General features: G+C 36.8%; 1 protein-coding gene across 16 annotated transcripts; it reads right to left on the bottom strand.

The window, feature by feature from the left end:
- Positions 1 to 1,360: 1,360 nt before the first annotated feature.
- LOC107815790 (protein LNK1-like) lies at positions 1,361 to 8,244 on the bottom strand. 16 transcript variants are annotated; one of them, XR_012693470.1, is made up of 10 exons: positions 8,009 to 8,244; positions 7,522 to 7,630; positions 5,884 to 6,440; positions 5,358 to 5,697; positions 5,191 to 5,268; positions 4,390 to 4,995; positions 3,518 to 3,666; positions 3,030 to 3,109; positions 1,886 to 2,021; positions 1,361 to 1,807 (listed from the first exon to the last, which is right to left on the bottom strand). XR_012693470.1 is itself a non-coding variant. In XM_075217465.1 (9 exons), exons 2-9 carry the CDS (start codon positions 7,579 to 7,581, stop codon positions 1,715 to 1,717), a joined length of 2,019 nt encoding a protein of 672 aa, XP_075073566.1. In that variant the 5' UTR covers positions 7,582 to 7,630; positions 8,009 to 8,244; the 3' UTR covers positions 1,361 to 1,714. The 16 variants fall into 16 exon arrangements, 12 of the variants coding, with proteins under 12 accessions (XP_075073566.1, XP_075073568.1, XP_075073576.1 ...); XR_012693471.1 differs by having other exon boundaries at positions 5,191 to 5,265; XR_012693472.1 differs by having other exon boundaries at positions 5,191 to 5,265; positions 7,522 to 7,623; positions 8,009 to 8,199.
- Between the last annotated feature and the right edge of the window lie 10,835 nt (positions 8,245 to 19,079).

The raw sequence follows: 19,079 nt of genomic DNA, 5'->3' as shown, positions 1-19,079 counted from the left end.
AAAAGACATTCAATTCAATACTACGAACGGGAATGTATTGAATATCTATGTTTTATTTTGCAATAATTTAGATAAAAATGCATAACCTATTTTTATTTTTTCTTTAGCGTTTAGTCATGTAATTAATACTCCCCTATTAGTCTACTTATTTTAGCATGACTTAATACTTTTAGATTATGTTTATTTTTATTATAACTTTTTAATTAGCAATATTTATATTACATAATTTTATTGTCTTTATTGTTGAATATTTTAGGATAATGCTATGGCACATCTCATATTTTGTATTATTTTTTTTAAAATACTTTATATAGTTATATCTTACTATGATTAAAGAAATATTTTGAACACAAGTTATATGTTTTGTTCTACGAAGATTTTACCGGAAAAAAATCCGAAAAAATCCAAATAACCAGAAAACCCGAGAAAAATCCGAGTTTTATTGGTTTAGTTTGATCTTTAGATTTAATAACCCGGCACAATTGGTTTGGTTTGGTAATTGTAAAATCCGAACCAACCCAAACTATGTACACCCCTAGTAGAAAGAATTGTAAAAGCCCATATACATGAACATTGAGAAGTCAGTTCATGGCTTCATACACTTTTAGCTACCTTTAATTCTCTCTCCCGCAGAGACACACACATGCCCACATACATGATATTTCAAGATTGAAAGCACACGAGGTTCCAATTAATGGATGGCGTGAGAAGGTACATCACTCCATTCCTGTGATATTCAACATGCTTATATAACATTACTTTCACATTTAGTTGAAATCAGCCAAGGGTAGCATATACATTAACGGGCGAGATAGAACGTGATGGATAGTAAGAAAAAGAATTGCAGTAGCAACTTCCAGATGCCTCTGCACTATCCAAAGTACACCAAAGAGGACTATCAGCACATGCCCGAGTGGATGATAGACAGGCTTCTTGCTGAATATGGTTTACCTGCTGATGGCGACTTGGCTAACAAGCGAAAATTTGCTATGGGTGCTTTTGTTTGGCCTCATTCTCCAGCCAAGCCCTCATCCCATACAACTACATCTCACCAATCAACTTTTGTTAACAAAAATGTAGGAGCAGCTGCTGTTCAGAATAAGTAATGAAGTATCTGTCACCACTCACCTCTCTTTTGAAGTACTGTTCTACAACTACTCATTTGTGCCAATATATGAGAAAATGTAACGTAATTCTATATCTTTATAAGCATCTGAAGATGATCTATCTTGTATTGAGAATTATATAGCATAGAGAGCAATACCGTGGTGAATTAAATTTTGAATTAGGTTTAAAGGGGAAAAAAAAGAAGGGAAAAGAACCATAAAACCAAAGATAAACGACAGGTCGGAGCACCTTCTGGACTTGCAAATATCAGTTTATGACTTTATGGAAACTTTCCAGGTATTATCTACTTACATACAGACAACAAAAAGAGTCAGTTGGTCCACTCTACGTATACACAAGAATGGTTGTTTTTGTATGCCTTCCAAGTGTAGAAGGGTTACAGTCACTACAGATGGGATAGAAGGAAACAAAAATAACCTGATTTTGAAAGCTCATACAACGATATGGTCTAACATGGACCAGAAACCGGGGTCCCCCTTAAAACACTTAAAACATAAAGGTTCCTTGTAAGAGATCTTGATACTGTACGTGACCTCCCAAAAGGATTGAGAGCAGACACCAGCATTTGCTTCTTAAATAGTTATGGTCAATGATCAGTTCTATCTGTTTGAGGTGCAATTTCTCCATGAGAAATCAAGTTCTCACCCATCACTGGCGAGCTAGACAATGACCTATGAATCTGCCATTGATTCTTTTGAGGATAAGATTTCATCTTGCAGACAGTTAAATATGAATATTGGAAGTAAGAGAAACCTACCAAGGAAGGCGACTTCAAAGTCAAGGAGTCACGGGCAGGGGTTACAGATGAATCTGAAGGCCTGTGGAACAGCAAATGTGCAATAGATCGATCTATAGGGTTCGTGTCTGTTTCGATGTCCATATATCCTGTGGACCTGAAATACAACCCCTTCGATGTTACTGACCAAAAAGTGATGTCAAAAAAGAGAGAGAATCTGTTACATGTGTTGTTCACCAGCTTCACACAGGAACCCAGCACCCCTGCCCGATTTGCTTTTTAAAGTATCATTTCTGACTTGACATAGTATCCCTCTTTCTTAACCAACAGTACTTTTTGACATTTAATAAATCGATGACTTATAATAAGAAAAACAACCAACGTATTTTGGCAGAATACATACACTCCTGCAGTACCATCCTGTCAATTGAGACACATGTCATGCATAAAACTCATCAAATATTATCTTCACTTTATTATGTATTTTGTATGCCATTGATCAATCCTTTAGGTAAGTTTATGTATGTATTTATGTTCTACAGTTCATATAGGGAATGATAACAATCAAGTGATACATAACTTTATCTACCACATTTATATTGTACAGTTGATATGTTGAATATACCACTCTTACTGAGCTAAATCCTCGCTTCTGCTGTTAAATATGTGAACTAAATCCAAATTTCAGGATTTTTAGGTAGAAGTCAAGAACACTAATAGTTTAAAGATCTTATTCTTAGCACCAAATTTGAGCATTCAAAGAAGAATGCCGTTCCAGTATCGACCCTGTCTGTCTGTTCAGAAACATCAACTTTCTGTTCCAGTATCACTTTCTTCCTGTACAGTTTATGAAGTATTGATTCATCCACATCTTCTGAGATCGACCCTGTCTGTCTACTCAAGCGATTATCTCTAGCACGGAAAAACCTGCTTCGGCTCGTTTTAGGAAGAGAGCAAGAAGATATTGGAGGAGACTATCTGCCTATCACCAACAGGAGCTGCAGCGTATGGAAACCACAAGGGATTCATCCAAAATTACCGTTTTAGTTGTTTAGTGACTTTTTCTTTGATTTTCATTATTGATCGTCTACGTGTAGAACTAGTACAATTTTTTTTATAAGACGGGTAGTACTAGTATAATTCCACTCCATACAATTAATTTTACCTGGCCAATGGCTAATCTCAACGAATAAACTTGTATAGACAAGCTCTTTTGTAGCAAAATATGACTCAATCGACAAACATCTGCACAGAAGTACTAGATTTAAATTAGGATGCTACAACTTAAAGTTAGGTTATTATTCAACAACTCGCCGAACATGCCATCGTTGAACTAAGCAAAGCCAAGCTCAACAATGATGTCAAAATTAAACAACCAATCAACTATATAAACTAATACCAGATGATTAATTAATCCAAAAAAAAAGAGGCAACATATATAGTTTAACAATGCCATCGTTGAACTAAGAAAAACCAAGCTCAACAATGATGTCGAACTTAAACAACCAATCAACTATATAAACTAATACCAGATGATTAATTAACACACAAAAGAAAAAAGACAATACAGGAGAAGTAATATGAGAGAGCCAAGACAACACGCTATTCAGCAACTAATGCATATAAATGTAGATGCTGAGAAAGGATCCATACTTGTTTGTTCCCTCGCTAATCAATGATCCGCTGGCACCTCCATCATCTCCAGAGCCATTATTGAGATTAGCATGTCTATGCCTTTGTTCAGCACTCCGAGCCAACCGGTACAAGCTATCCCTTATACATAGCTTTGTCTGTATGTCCAACTAAACCAAGAAAGTTGAACGTCATCAATTTTACAATGCAAATACTAAGAAGTCAATTTCAACTATAGGTCTAACTTTGAAGACCCACTTTTGACACATCTGCTAACAAGCCCATCCTAGCCAAAGTACACTGGACTAACATATGAATAGTTACCACACAATACTGAAATATAAGTCATACATTTGGATGATTTCTGCATAATCAGCCTAAAAGGAACCAAAATATGATTACAGCTTGGTGATGAAGTATGAAACAGCCTAAATATACCAATCACTTGCCTACCTCTTGCAACAGCGACATGCACTAAAAAGACCATCCTGAATCATGCACAAAACAACGAGTGTGCAACTGCTATATCACACCTTTCTAAAAAATCGGAACAGTCCTGTGATGTATGTGTGAAGCTACAAGAGTGTAGCAGGAGATCTTTGATATACTACATCCCTCTTCAACTATTGTAAGATGAAATACTTTAGGATATACGAAGTATAGGAATATGAAATGTTTTTATATATATGACACCAGATCAAGAAAATAACTGTGATTAGCACCAAGACTGATTTGCAGTTTTGCACAACACCAGTCTACTTTGAACAAGCATATGAGAGCATGTCAGACATGCAAAGTTGATTTAACTCTTTTGCAGCTTAAACTCTTAATAAATTCATCATCAAAGAAGAAGAAGATTATAACACAGTAAATTTCATAGTGGGACTGACTACCTGTTCCATGACACGTTGAAGCTGATGAAAATTAGCTGCTTCTTCTGAAATTTCATCCAACCCAGAACTTATAGAAGAGCACTCCTGTACAACTGAGGATCCTAGTTCTGCTGGAATCCCCATGCCAACCCTTTCAAGATCATGGTTAGTTTCAACCTTAACTCCAGATTGGTGGAATAACTTCTTCACATTTTCATTTATTGTCATAGCAGCCACCTGAAAAGAAGGATCAGGAGAACCCTCCATGGACTGTACCTGATTTGATGCATAGGAGTCCTTGGGAGAAGGAGACATGAGACCGTTATTTTCGTACTTTGTAATTGGTAGAGTTGGATGGAGAGTACTCCCATCTGAATGACCGTAATCTGAATGCATGTAAGAAAAGCTACCCCCCAAATAGCCAAAATCGGGCACTTGAGCTTGCTTTTGCTGCGGGACACCTGCAGATGTGAAATTCACTTGAGTCCTTGGGGGCCCAGAAGGATGTTTCTTCTCTTCTGGAAGGCTATCAGTGTAATTGAATGTGTCGCCGTTTTCTTGATAACCACATTTTCTTTTACCCTCAGATCGATTTTGATGCTTGGAGTGTTTCTTTTGCATGCTATTCTGGAAAGAAGACACCACAAGGAATTTAAAAATAGAAGGAATAATTGTTCACATCAGGATCAATGCATTTAATAAGAAGCTGATGGTATCAAAGACATGATCATCCAGAAACTCTGGAACTGTTCCTTCAACCAACACTAAAATTCAAAGAGGAAGAATGCACTAAATTGGAACTACCATCTATTCTTTACTCACCACTACATCGTTGCTGATTCTTGGTTGGTTATTACATGCAATCTCGACCTGTACTCCACCACCCTGTACCCCAGCCTTCTTCAAAACAACCACCTTATAGGTAAGCTGATGCAAAATATGATTTTAAAGATAAAAAGAATGATATTCACAGAAACTGAGTAATATACCTTCTTGTCAGGTACTAACTCGCACTCTGAATTACTTGATTCATTTACAAAAGACAAATGACTCAGATTTACCAATTCATTTTTCTCGGGGGCCCATGAACTGCCATTATAGCCAAGTGATTGATTTTTAGTGACAGAAGTATTAGTTGAAATGTTTGTTTCCTTTAGCTTTGAAGTTTCATGACTTGCAAATGTACTTCCAAGTGCAGTGGATGCTGGACATGGAAACTTAAAAGCTGACGTCAATCCATCTCCAGATCCATCAATGACATCTGATGATGAAAGCCAACCTAGGTCATCTTCACTACCAGGTCCAAATCCAAATGTTGAATCACAACTCCTGAAATAAATTAGCATTGTTAGTATTTTTAAACAGACTATTCATTTTTTCTACATTCACATCAAAAGCTGACATAGATGTCATAGGTAGAAATGGTTTTTTTTTTAATTTTGTTCACATCTAACCCCCTAAAAAGGATAAAAGGATGAATAAAGTCCATTTGACTGAAATGAAGAAAGCAATTACCTGAACATCCTGTCAACATCATCAAAATTCTCTATCTCAGGCCAGCTATAGTATAAGAGATCATTAGAGTCTTTACCCTCGCAACTATTGTCCAAAAAGCTGAGATCATCATCAGCCTGAGGAATGGGACCAACTGGATAGCTATATGTGTTTCCCCCCACAGCAGCATTCTTGTTATCCAGAGGGCGACCATTAGGACAGGACTTGCTCTCAATTGAGTTTACATTATTACTCTCGATGCAACGACTGGATGTCCTGGTATTTTCAGCTGGTGAAACATCTTCGACTTTGGCACCATCAGGTGCATCGGCCCAGAGGTCCTTTTCCAGCATTTTGGTGTTTTTATTACTCAATAGAGGAAGTATTTGCTCGTTTTGCTGATTAGCATATTTACCAGTAGATTGATCGCCTATGTTACTTGTTAAACTAATTACTTCATGGCGAGGTTTCTTACGGCTATCATTCTGGGAGAGTGGTTCATCGGTGTGTGCACTACTTGGATGTGGCACTATATGATCATCGCTGTGGCAGAACTCATCCCAAGATATATCTTCAAGCTGTAACACCAGTTACAGAATTTTAGCTGTAAGAACGGCAGAGTATACTTCCATAAAATGAGCAAATCAAAACTAGAATTTAAATTTTGTAGTATGAGGAAATGACAAAGCACAGATAATGGTAGAATGCTCTTGGTCTCTTACAAGGATATAGGTTGAGATCACCAAAGGATGAAATGACTAGCTAAGATTCACCAGCGAAAAAATAATGTTACAAAAGAAGCAAAGGCAGCTTACTAAGATAACAGAAACTTTAATAAAATGGTGGTGTCCAAGCCAGTTTATGAGCACCTCGACTATTCCACCAGGTACATGCATCCTCCTATTGGTACAAGTACGGGGTAACCTCCTTTTTTTTTAAAAAAAGAAGAGATACGGCGTGACTTTGCCCACATTGCTTAAGCAAATGAAAAGAGATCACCGAACTCTCTGTTAACTGTCCACTTATTACTTCTCATTGAGGAAAGGGAATCTAAGCTACTTCCGAAGCATGAAAGAAAATTGATACAGGGAACATATCAGCTAAGGAAAAAGGAGGACTACATTGTTTGACAAAATTTCTTCGGAACTCGGAGGCTTCCGTTTCCTAGTGGCGTCTTTGATGCTATTCACTGTAGTGATTGCCATCCTCTTCTTATGTAAAGAATAGCAAATGGAGGACAATGAACAAGATAATGCTGCACTTTCAGTACGATTTACAGTATACCTCTTTCTGAGGGTGCCAAGGACAAATTGAATTTCATGAACAGCAGTTGATCCTAATGTCAATTTTCCTCTAATAAAATTACGTAAAACAGAATTAAATGGTAAAGAAAGGCAACTATTTAACATCTTAATCACATTCAATGTGTTCAAAGTATCCAACTTCTCCATTTCCCCAATCACTTGTCATCAAAGTAAACCTATACAGATTGAAATGAATCTAATCTTGGGGGCACACCAAACTAACGCAAATTCAACGTAGTCACTCGCTAGCCAGTAAGAAGAACAATGAACAACGAACAAAGTTAAAACGGCATCAAATAATAATAATAGCAATTTAAACTCAGCTACACCCATCGAGGAATACAGAAATTCTTACCTCGTATAACTGCAAATCTGACATTCCTTTGATTTGTTTCAACCAGCACTCAAGCCACATGCAACACACTGGTCGGATGTCATATTCAAATCCCAAATCCTTCTTTTATCTCCGTTCACCAATCAGCCAAATCAAAAAATGAAAAAAAAAAAAAAAACATTAGAAACAATTCAGCAAAATCATTTTCCTGCTCCTACTTCTAAAACAGCAAGATATCTCTCAAAGCTACAAAATTTTAAGGCTCTAAATCAAGTAATTAAAAGCAGTAAAATTTTCTGAAAATTACGACTTTTGAATAGTAAATTAGTAGTTTCTAATTTTTCTTTTTTTTTTCTTTTCTTTTTTTTTTTTTGTTGAGAAAAATCTTCAATCAGTTCAAAAGCTGAAAACTCTTATTGTTGAGGTTCATGCAGTAAGAAGCCGATAAAAAACAGCAGAAATTAACCGAGCAAATACCACTTTACACAGATCCTGCCGGAAAACTCACCTTAAAACAGGTAAGTCGTCGGAAAGACACGAACTTCGCCGGAAATCAGTACTTAACGGCACAAGGACGGCAGTAGAACCCTAATTTGATGCTCGCAAACACAAATCTCGGAGGTTCTGGATAGAGAGAGAAGGGGATAGAGAGGTAGAGAGAGAAAGACACAGAGCAGCTTGTTTGCTTTGAAAATTTTCAGGAATATTTTAATATTTTTTGTATTTGATAAAAACAAGTGTCAGGCGTGGAATGCCCACGTGGCAACGCGGATCAAATTTGAGGTCGCCTAGCTTAGAGAGTGGGTATCAGAATTCGTGGTTGAGAGAGAGGGTCGTGATACGATCCGTTTCCCCGACCCGATTGGTCCACGTAAGGACAAACGGACACGTGTCAGTAGAGCCCTACGGGTGGTATAACATGCGGAACCACGTGTCGGTAATAACTGGGCCTTGCTTTCTGCTTCCGTTTACTGCTTTGCTTAAACCACAATTATTTCAATATTTTATTTCTTGTTAAACTGAACTTAGTGATGACAGAAGGATTGATTATTGTGGTTAACAGATTAATTTAATGTATTTGTGATAATGACTAATTGGTTTTTCTCCTTTTTTGAAATCTAACAACAGTTTAATATCAGGAGCATGCTTAGTGGAGTACCTAGAATTTTTGGACGGCTAAGCATTTGTATTTTATTTTGACTAATTATATTACTACCATGTTTAATTGATTAGCAGTTGTATATCAATCTCCAACTCCCTGAGAGGATTATGGAGGAATATTGTCGCATATGAGTAATTTCTTGGTAAGTGAAGCTTTTACATCGGCATCGGGTATGTTTATTTTTTGTTCCATTTAAATTTTATTTTTGAACTAATCCTATGTCATCAGTGCTAATTGCATGAAAGGTAACTTTTCCGCGCTTGTAACATGTTATTATATATATTCTTTTAGATTTTTCATGTGAACAAAAATGAAAATTTCTAAGAAATGGGTTTGTCGTCTTGATTTTTAACTAGAAATGAGTAATTGTTGATGTCATTATTAGGTTCTATATAAACTGTATTAGTAATTAAGTCGATTCTTGTAAAATTCACCGCAAAAAATAACATCGAAATCGTATGAATAATCTGTCTTTTTTTTTTCCTTCTGTTTTAGGAACTTTAATTCCCACCTATTTTAAATCATGAGTCAACTTATAAAGGTAGGGACTCAGAAAAGTTCTCTAAATATAAGTTAGATGTCCGTCCTTTACCATGAGTTGGTGCACCTGGAGAACATATTTTCAATTTAGAGCACTACAAACACCCAAGTATTGTACCACATTCATCATTTCGTGAACGACCAGAAATCATTGTCAAAGAATAAGACGAAAACTTGGGAAAGATTAAATAATAATGCCAAACAATGGGATGACCAAATCTGAAGAATTCTCGATCTTTTCACTGTAACTAAAAAGAACAAAATAAGACATATTCTCGTATTACTCCTCGTTACATTTTTCAAATATTGCTAAAAAAAAAATGAATGTAGACATAATCTGAATATAGATATAATCTTATGTAATATATATAGATAGCATAATTATAGGGATTCATGACAGATTTATAAGATTTCTTTTTTGATTCTTTCCATAGTTAGGGTTCTATGTACTTGTATATATACTTGTTACTTCTTGAATACAAAAGATGAGAGATTTCTCTATTGTCTCTGTACTTTACATGGTATCAGAGCCAAGCTTGTAGCTTGGTCGGAATTTGTTCGTTGCCTCGTCGGAATTCAGTTGTTGCCCCGCCGGTTCTCTGCCAAGTTACAAAGTAACTATCACGGCTTACCTAGGAAAATTCCCTCCCTTCGATCTGTAGAAACCCAGAATCTGGTGGCCAGATTCCAAGTGCATGAATCTCATGCGTTGGCGATAACTTTCCGGCAGGATTACTCCAGTGGCACGTACGGGAGCATGGAAGGACAGTTAGAGATCCAGCTTTCGTCTCCAACATCGATTCTGCCGAAACTGTTGGTGGTTTTCTCGGTCAGACCACTCTTTTGCTTCGTGACTGCTTCTCTGATTTGATTGAGGTTTTCTTTGGCAATTTATCTTTTTATCTTGTTGTTTCTCTGTTGACTTGAAGTCTTTTTGGTTGGTATCTGCCTTTTATTCTTTTTCAGTGATTATTATTAACGAACCACAGTTGTCCCTATTTTCTTGCTGAAGATACTGTCATATCTCTCCCTCGTGAGTTTGGTGGTTTTGTGGGGTTCATAAGCACTCATTATTATTTTATTTGGTGGTGAAGAATTCCTTTAATTTATTCCTTTGGTTAGCTTGGTCAAATGTTGCTGGATTTTTATCTCTTGGAACCTTTCAAATTTGTCTATTTGATTCTGATATTAATTTTCTCATAACAAATTAAGTTGCCATCAACTTGGCCTCTCTTTGGTCGGCTTTACTTTAAGAAGTTGAGGCAGAACTCTTTTGATTCTTTGATTTTGAGATTTGTCAATTGGAAAAATAATGGATATAAACAATAAGCAAGGAGGAAATAATGATACAACTCCTAGTCCAAAAATTTTGGTGTCGAACGAGTTTCTTAAATTCCTTCAATATCAGAAATCAATTAAGGAATCTTCTTCAGTTACTACTTTCGATGGGTCAAATAAAACATGTCTAATCACCTCTTCAAATAAATGGGTGATTGATTCAGGTGCCATTAATCACATGACAGGTAATCCAAATATTTTTTCTACCTTTCGATCACATAAAGCACCCTCTCCGGTTACTGTAGCTAATAGATCAACTTGTAGTAATGTTGGATCTGAGACTGTTAAACTAACTTCCTTTATTACCTTGTCATCTATTTTAAGTCTACCAAACTTGGCCTTTAATTTGATTTCTGTTAATAAAATTACCAGAGACCTTAATTGTTGTGTCTTGTTCTTTCCTGATCATTATTTGTTTATAGATCTTAAGACGATGCAGATTATTGGTAAAGAATATATATCTAGTGGTCTCTACATTTTTGATGAATGGGAGCCACGGTCTATTGCATGCTCTAGTATCGTGTCTCTTTTTGGAGCACATTGTCGACTGGGACATCCCTCTTTACCTTTGTTAAAGAAGCTCTTTCCTTAGTTTCAGAATATTTCTTCATTGGATTGTGAGTCATGTCAATTTGCAAAACACCATCGCATCTCGTTAAGTCCAAGGGTTAATAAGCAAGCTGAGTCAACTTTTGAGTTAGTCTATTTTGATGTGGACCATGCCCGGTTGTTTCTAAAATTGGACATAAGTATTTTGTCACTTTTGTAGATGATTTTTCTCGAATGACTAGGATTTACTTTATGAAGATCCACTCTAAAGTGTTTATTCACTTTTCTGCCTTTTGTGTTGAAGTCAAAACTCAATTCAATTCTTCAGTACGTACTCTAAGGAGTGATAATGCTAAAGAATACATGTCAGAGTTATTTCAGTTCTACATGAGACAACATGGTATATTACATCAGTTTTCATATATTGATACACCCTCTCAATATGGAGTTGCTGAGAGGAAGAATAGGCATCTACTTGAGTCAAATCGAGCACTTTTATTCCAAATGAAGGTTCTTAAACAGTTCTGGGCTGATGCGATTTCTACGGCTTATTTTCTGATTAATCGCATACCATCTAGTGTGCTCGGTGGTAATGTGCCTTATAGTGTTCTTTTTCCGAACAAGTCATTATTTCATGTGGAACCTAAGGTGTTTGGAAGTACATGTTATGTTCGAGATGTTCGACCATCTCTTATCAAGTCAGATCCCAAGGTTGTGAAGTGTGTTTTCCTGCGCTATTCTCGCCTTTAGAAGGGGTGTCAATATTATTCTACTGAGTTGCATAAATATTTAGTGTCAACTGATGTGGTATTTTCAGAAACTACACCATTCTTCTATGCACCTCTCATTTCTACAAGCCACGAGGAGGAAGATGAGTGGCTAGTATATCAGGTTACCCATACTTTGACAGAACAATTAGATGATACTCTTCGATCTACCAGTTCTTCTATTGAGCACCAATCGACTATTGTACCTTCAGTATGTTGATACCCAATTTTTTCCTATATTTTTTATATATGTATAAATACTTTCAAAATAGCATATATATGAACATATAAGCATTCACAAGGTTTTTATAATTTTTCCCATAATTTTAAGGATTTAAACTGATTTATTTCCTTCCCTTTTATTCATAAAATCCCCAATAATTATCCCCAAAATTATTGTTGTGATAATTTAGTCATTTAATTTCTATATTTATGCCAAAATATGATTAAAATATTTTTTATGCATTTTTATAATTGCATTTTGTATTTTTAAAGCTAAATTGCATATAATTGTAATATTAGCCCCATTAGTGTATAATTATATTTATATGCGTAAAATTGATATCCTATATTTTTAAAATATTAAATATCTATTTTAAATCATTTTGGTACATAAAATTAATTTTCAGAAATTATTTATTATTTATTATAAATGATATAGGGAAAATTGGCTATTTAAAATATAGCCAGATTTACATTTCAATTGTAGCCTAAATTGAGCCCAACCCCAGCCCAATTTCATATTAAACTACCCGACCCAAACCCTGAACCCTCCTACCCGACCCAACACCGATTAAATCCTGGCCGTTGATCTCCCAGATCAACGGCCCATATTAATCCTTTCCTTTTTAATTCTAACGACCCCCTAACCCTATCTCATTTCCAAATTCCGCCGCCTCTGTATTCTCTCATCTCTCAACCACTCAACCTAACCCTAGCTCCCCTCAACCGCTGATTCCCTTCTCCGGTGATTCTCCGGTGATCTCCCTTCAACTCCCAAGCCTCCAATGGCTCCTCTATTGCCATGCTCACCTTCTCTGAGGCCTTCAAGGGCCCTGGGCCAGGCCGACTTGTATCTAGGGTTTGCTATTTGGATGTTCTTGGCTACTTTGGTATGATTTCGAGCAAAATCACATTATATTTGTTACGATCTTTGGGTTTCCAAACAGGTTCTTTCATCTCTACTTGGGTTTCTTTTGAAACCCTAATTTTTGCTTACATATCCTAGATTTGTACAATTTTTTAAACAATTTGAGTCTGTCCTTTGATGTTTTACACTGTTCTTGAATCTATTATACAAGAATCGTCGATTTCAAGTTGTTTCACCTTCTTCTAAAGTTAAGGTTTTCAGAACTTCTTCTAAAACTTTGTTTAAATTGATTCTTTATGTTTAAACTTCTATTTCTTGCATATTTCGACTAATTCTATGATTTTACTGCTTTTTCAACTCGCCTATGTTAAAAGCCCTCATTTTTTCCATATTTTCTTTGTTTGATTTTGTGTGTTAGCATGACTACTTGATGTTTGTTTAAGTTTATGTGGTTACCTTGCCTTGAATATGTTTTTACCGAGTTCTTAGCCTAACTTGTACCACCTCTATGTGATTATGTTCATCTTGATTGTTCAAGACCTGTCTCTTTCTATCGATATTGTTTAATCTACATGTTTGCTATGTCTGGTTGCTCTTACTCTATTTATATGCTGAGTACTGAATCATGACTTCCTCTTGATTGATTCTGGATTCCTTATTTTATGGTTTGATTGAAAGATCTTCCTTTAAACCCTAAATTTCTACCTCGTCTGTTCAAATTAACTGATTCACCTACCTTGTTTGTTGTGGAACTTTATTCTTACTGAACTATTTCCTTAATGGGAGTTTTCCAAACTTAACCCTAATTGTCTACCCTATACTTACTGAATTTGAATCTTTCTTTATTAGTCATACACTGATTTCTTTCCTTATTTATCACTTGTTGTTACCGTTTGAGTTAATTCCCTTAATTAAAGGGAGTACTTACCTTGATTTCATGACTGATTGATTCCGAGTCCCTATAATTACTACTTGACTTTGATTCATACCTTATTTTGCTGCCTGCTGTCAAACTATTTATATACACTCTCTTATCAACACAAACACATGAACACTCTTGGTCCAAAACTCGCTCTCTCTCTCACTTAAAACTTTCTGCTTCCTTTTTGTGCTACTTGCTACTGTTCTAAGTTAGCCGGCTGCAAGCCAAGGCTAACCATTGTGTTCTCCTGCTCTTTCACTTTGTTTACTTTCTTCTTTACTGGTATGTTCTAGTTTCAATTCAAGTTCCAACAATAATATGGTTCTTTTATTGCTTCAGTTCATCCTGTTTCTAGTTTGCTTCTATTTATGGTTTTGTTGTGAAACTTGCAGTTAATATACTTACATAATTAGCATATTATGAACCCCCTCCTTAGGATCAGTATGAGCATGTTCCCCCTTTTATCTAGTCTGTTTGCACTATCTGGTTTCTGGTATGAATCCCTTCTATGTAGTTTGCACTCCTAACCTGTATGAATCTGGGATTAATTCTTAAATCATGTTGTCTATACTGAACTCCCTTAAGGATTGCTAGTTCTGTGGCTATGCCTAGTTAGTTGTATCTGAGCATGTTTGTACCAATTCCTAAGACCTTTTATGTGTTTACAATCAAGTGTTTTATGTATCCCCAAATCCCCTGACCCATGTTTGTGACTACTGAACTTGCTTTGGTTCCTGGCTGTGTATGAACCTGTTTTAAAGGTGTTGTGTTTGGACTTTTGTTCATTACTCCAATCTCTTTTCAAACTGTCTTTGTTGTTTTACTAAATTATTTTCAAACAAACTTCCTTTCAATACAGTTTTTTCCATTAAAATCTTTCAACTTGTGTCAAGCACTTTCACTCTACTCCTAAGTCAATAAGTTTTGCCCCCTCCAGTATGTGTACTGCCTTGGGATCCTCTTGAGAACCTTCTGAACTCTGGCATACTGAGGCTGGCCTTTCCACACTGCACTTATTCAATTTTGGTTACCAAGTCTAGATGTAAGCACTGCCCGGGATCCTTGAGATCCTTAGGGAACTTTGATGCCCCTAGACTATGATTTTGTCTATGGAATTGAGGCATTTGAGGCTATTGAAAATTTGGGCCTAACTGTAGGCTCCCTATAGAATAACTTATTACTTTTTATTTACTTATGTAATTCATTCATGTGGCCTGTAATAACTTGTAAACAAATATTGGGGTAATTAGTGAAAGGGATGTGTAGCTACATATTTATGGGGTAATACGGGTAGAAATCATGCTTATAGGACTTTACATCTTGTCATGTTTATCTTACCACGTTATAAATCATGCCTATAGGTTTCAAATAATTCCGTAATAAAATCATGTTTACAAGTCTTAAAATCAGCCTAACAAGTAGATATCATGCCTATAGGATGTAATTTGGCCCAGATTCTGTTATGACCAGTATTTATGTATTTTTCCATGTGTCATCATGCCTGCCAGTCCTTAAAATCAGTATTAAAGCTAGATATCATGCCTATAGGGAATCATACTAGGAATTATGCATGTTAATCTAAACTAGACTAAATAAATCAACTTAGTCTACGTTTAGTCTATTTCTGAACTGGTTTAATTAAGTGGTATATTTCCTGAAACAAGTTCTTTCAAAACTGCCTCATTTTATCACTAGACAACATGCATATATGTATTAAAAGTCCATCTTAAAACTCGCCTTGTTTCACTATAAGACATAGTTATCAGTGTTCCGCGTAGGCAAACCTGTAGGGCATTTTTTAAAAAAAAATTGCAATTCTGAAACTGTTTCTGTGACTTAATGTTTTCTGATCCTAACAAGCTTTAAAAAACCAATAGGCAATTTCTAGGGTCATTACTCCTGAGTCTAAAAATAAGTTGCTTGTTTTCTGCATATTCACCTAGATATCCTGCCTTAGGATACTGTTTAATAAAAAAACCTTAATTGTGCTTGAGTCGTAATGTTTATGTGCCTTGTTTGAGGAGGAAACTTTAAGCCTCTATTTGCTCCCTTTTATCAAATGTGTTAAAGTTCTAGTTGTTTTGCCTGTCGCCTTAGAATTTTTACCTTTAAAACCATAGGGGTATATCTAGAACCACCTATAGGTAGAGGTCCTAAATCCCTCCAGGACCATTAAGAAGGGACGGGTAACAGAACGTAATAGAGATCCCTAACCATACACTCGCTTTGCATGACCACTATGGGGATGAGAAGGGTAGATATGGGATATGATGACTACGCGCTAATGTCACGTGTAGCCCCTCATCGAGGAGTGTTTACCGGACATTGTGTGGGGTGATCCTATCGGCTAACCAACCTTAGACCCCTCTTCTCCAAATTCCTTTTAAACTTCATTTTATTATACAACTTGTTCAAAGTCTTTATCTTATTTGAGTTACCCAACGTGCTTTACTTGCAACCTATTTGATTCAACTGCTTATTTGTAATGGACTAATTTGAGAATATAAGTTCGGTCGGGACCCACAGTTGTGGACCAAGAGGGGTGCCTAACACCTTCCCCTCGAGGTTATTTCGAGCCCTTACCCTAATCTCTGGTAATGCAAACTAGTTGCATGAGTTAATTACTCTAGGTGCCCTAACGCACCTTAACTAGTTAGGTGACGACTCTTCAAATACTCATGCCCCAAAAGGAAATAAGTTATCACACCCTACATGGAATGTCGAAACCCGGACCTCTCTCCGCAGGAGGGAGAAAAAAGGGGGCGCGACAGCATGACGACTCTGCTGGGGATATCTTTTAGGCTCTTACCATAACGAACTTATCTTTTACAAAATAGTCCAAGCATGTTTTATCCCGTACCCTTCTCCCTTATTTGAATTTAACTGTCCATTTATTAAGCACTTATGGTTTTTTATCTCTGAAACTGACTTGTCTTTTTTTTTTCTTTTTCCTGTAACTGCCTTTCATTTATTTAAATGTTGTATTTATTTTTCCTACATAAAAATACTTGACTACATGTTATTAATTACTGCATAAATCATGCTCCGCATCATATTCCACTCGTGCGTATCAAATCCTATAGCAACGCTTTAATGAGTGGTTGCGCTCTTCCTATTTACTACCCTTAAATTCGGAAAGTCTTATTTGCGGTAAAACCAGTCGATCAGCGGTGCAGTCGACGGTTCTGTGCCTTCCCCCTCGAGTTTTCCACTTGAGGGTACCAGTATAAAACCCCATAGAAACCTTACTCTGGTTAAAATTGTACATATATCATGGTCAAACCTAGTCGGATCAGTTATGGTGAAATTTGAATGGAACCGTTAGGAGGTGATTATCCACGGAGATGGGAGTAACCCCATCTACTCTAGTCAAACCATCCCAGCCATTGGACATAGAAAAAGGCTAGGAACGGAAACATATCATCACATTGAACGGGTCAATGCTGTCGAGAAGGATAAGTGGTGGAGTAACAAAATAGAAAGCATATTAGCATGGTCCGAATATGAACCTGACAAAGGGAGAGGGGAGCTATTCTCAGGAACTGGACCGACACACCATCCCGAGCCCGCCGAGTCCCTAGGTAGCTTGGCAGGATTTACTTCTATAGCTGTTTAGGCATTTAAAATTTCCTGTAGTTTCATTTTAATCTTTACTTGTTTCAAAACAAATGCTCGATTCATCGAGCCCTGCTTTGTCTGAACAATTTCTCAAGTTTTAATCAAATGCATTTGCTCTTTATTATTCACTACTATCTTTACACTTTTTCTTTCCACATCACTATTATTACTTTCTTGATAAACCAGTGACTGTGACATGTAATGAGGCAACGCAACATGAGAATAGTGAATTAGAGGAAGAAGATGAGATACCTGAGGAAATTGTTAGGGAGGTTGAAAATTTTGAGAATAAGCCTAAGTTCAACCTGGACGAAACAGAAGCAGTAAATTGGGAGACGCCGAGACCGTCAAGGAGACCCGCATCAGCATTCACTTGTCACCAACAGAAAAGGAAGAGTACATTCGTTTCCTAAAAGAATATGAGGACATCTTCGCATGGTCATATGATGACATGACCGGTTTGAGCACTTCCATAGTGGCTCACAAGTTGCCTACCAATCCCATGTGTTCGCCAGTCAAGCAGAAACTCAGAAAAGTCAAACCAGACATGAGTTTGAAAATCAAGGAGGAAGTTACCAAGCAAATCAAAGCCAAAGTTCTCAGGGTGGTTGAATATCCAACCTGGTTAGCCAACATTGTGCCAGTTCCGAAGAAGGACGGGAAGGTCAGAGTATGTGTTGACTATCGGGATTTAAATAGAGCAAGTCCCAAGGACGACTTCCCACTACCAAATATACACATTCTGATCGATAATTGCTCCAAGCATGAACTCCAATCCTTTTTATATTACTTCGCGGGTTACCACCAGATTTGGATAGATGAAGAAGATTCAGAAAAGATAGCTTTCATCACACCGTAGGGTGTGTACTGTACAAGATGATACCATTCAGTCTAAAGAATGCTGGGGCCACTTATATAAGGGCCGTGACAACCATCTTTCACGATATGATACATAAGGAAATAGATGTGTATGTGGATGATGTCATTATCAAATCCAAAAGGGCCACAGATCACGTAGCGGACTTAAGAAAGTTCTTTGACAGGATAAGGAGGTACAACTTGAAACTAAACCTCGCAAAGTGTGCATTCGGGGTTCCCGCAGGAAAGTTATTGGGATTCATTGTCAGTCGTCGAGGGATCGAGATCGATCCATCTAAAGTCAAAGCTATTCAGGAGTTACAACCACCTAGGAGCAAAAAGGATGTGATGAGCTTCCTAGGACGTCTCAACTATATCAGTCGCTTCATAGCACAGTCCACAGTCATATGTGAACCCATCTTCAAGATGCTGAGGAAAGATGCTGAAACAAGCTGGACAGAGGATTATCAAAAGGCTTTTGACAAGATCAAAGAATACATGTCCACACCACCAGTCCTGGTCCCGCCAGAACCAGGACGACCTTTGCTACTTTATCTATCCGTATTGGATGGAGCCTTTGAATGTGTTTTGGGACAACATGACGAGATAGGAAGGAAGGAGCAAGCCATATATTACTTGAGTAAGAATTTTACGCCTTATGAAGCACATTATTCTCTGCTTGAATGCACTTATTATGCTTTGACCTGGACAACCCAGAAATTGAGGCATTACTTC

The sequence above is a fragment of the Nicotiana tabacum genome, chromosome 7, assembly GCF_000715075.1.
Source record: "Nicotiana tabacum cultivar K326 chromosome 7, ASM71507v2, whole genome shotgun sequence".
Classification (NCBI taxonomy): Eukaryota; Viridiplantae; Streptophyta; class Magnoliopsida; order Solanales; family Solanaceae; genus Nicotiana; species Nicotiana tabacum.
Note: the sequence above shows the minus strand (reverse complement) of the source record. Positions and strands in the feature narration are given on the sequence as shown.

Bases quoted from the DNA above. Each gene is read 5' to 3' on its own strand.
- LOC107815790 (XM_075217465.1), bottom strand. From the start codon at position 7,581: ATGTGGCTTGAGTGCTGGTTGAAACAAATCAAAGGAATGTCAGATTTG. The intron at 4,996-5,190 runs GTGAGTAAAGAA...TCTTCTTTCCAG, and splicing joins GAATCAGCAACGATGTAGTG to AATAGCATGCAAAAGAAACA. The intron at 1,808-1,885 runs GTAGGTTTCTCT...AATCAATGGCAG, and splicing joins CTTTGAAGTCGCCTTCCTTG to ATTCATAGGTCATTGTCTAG.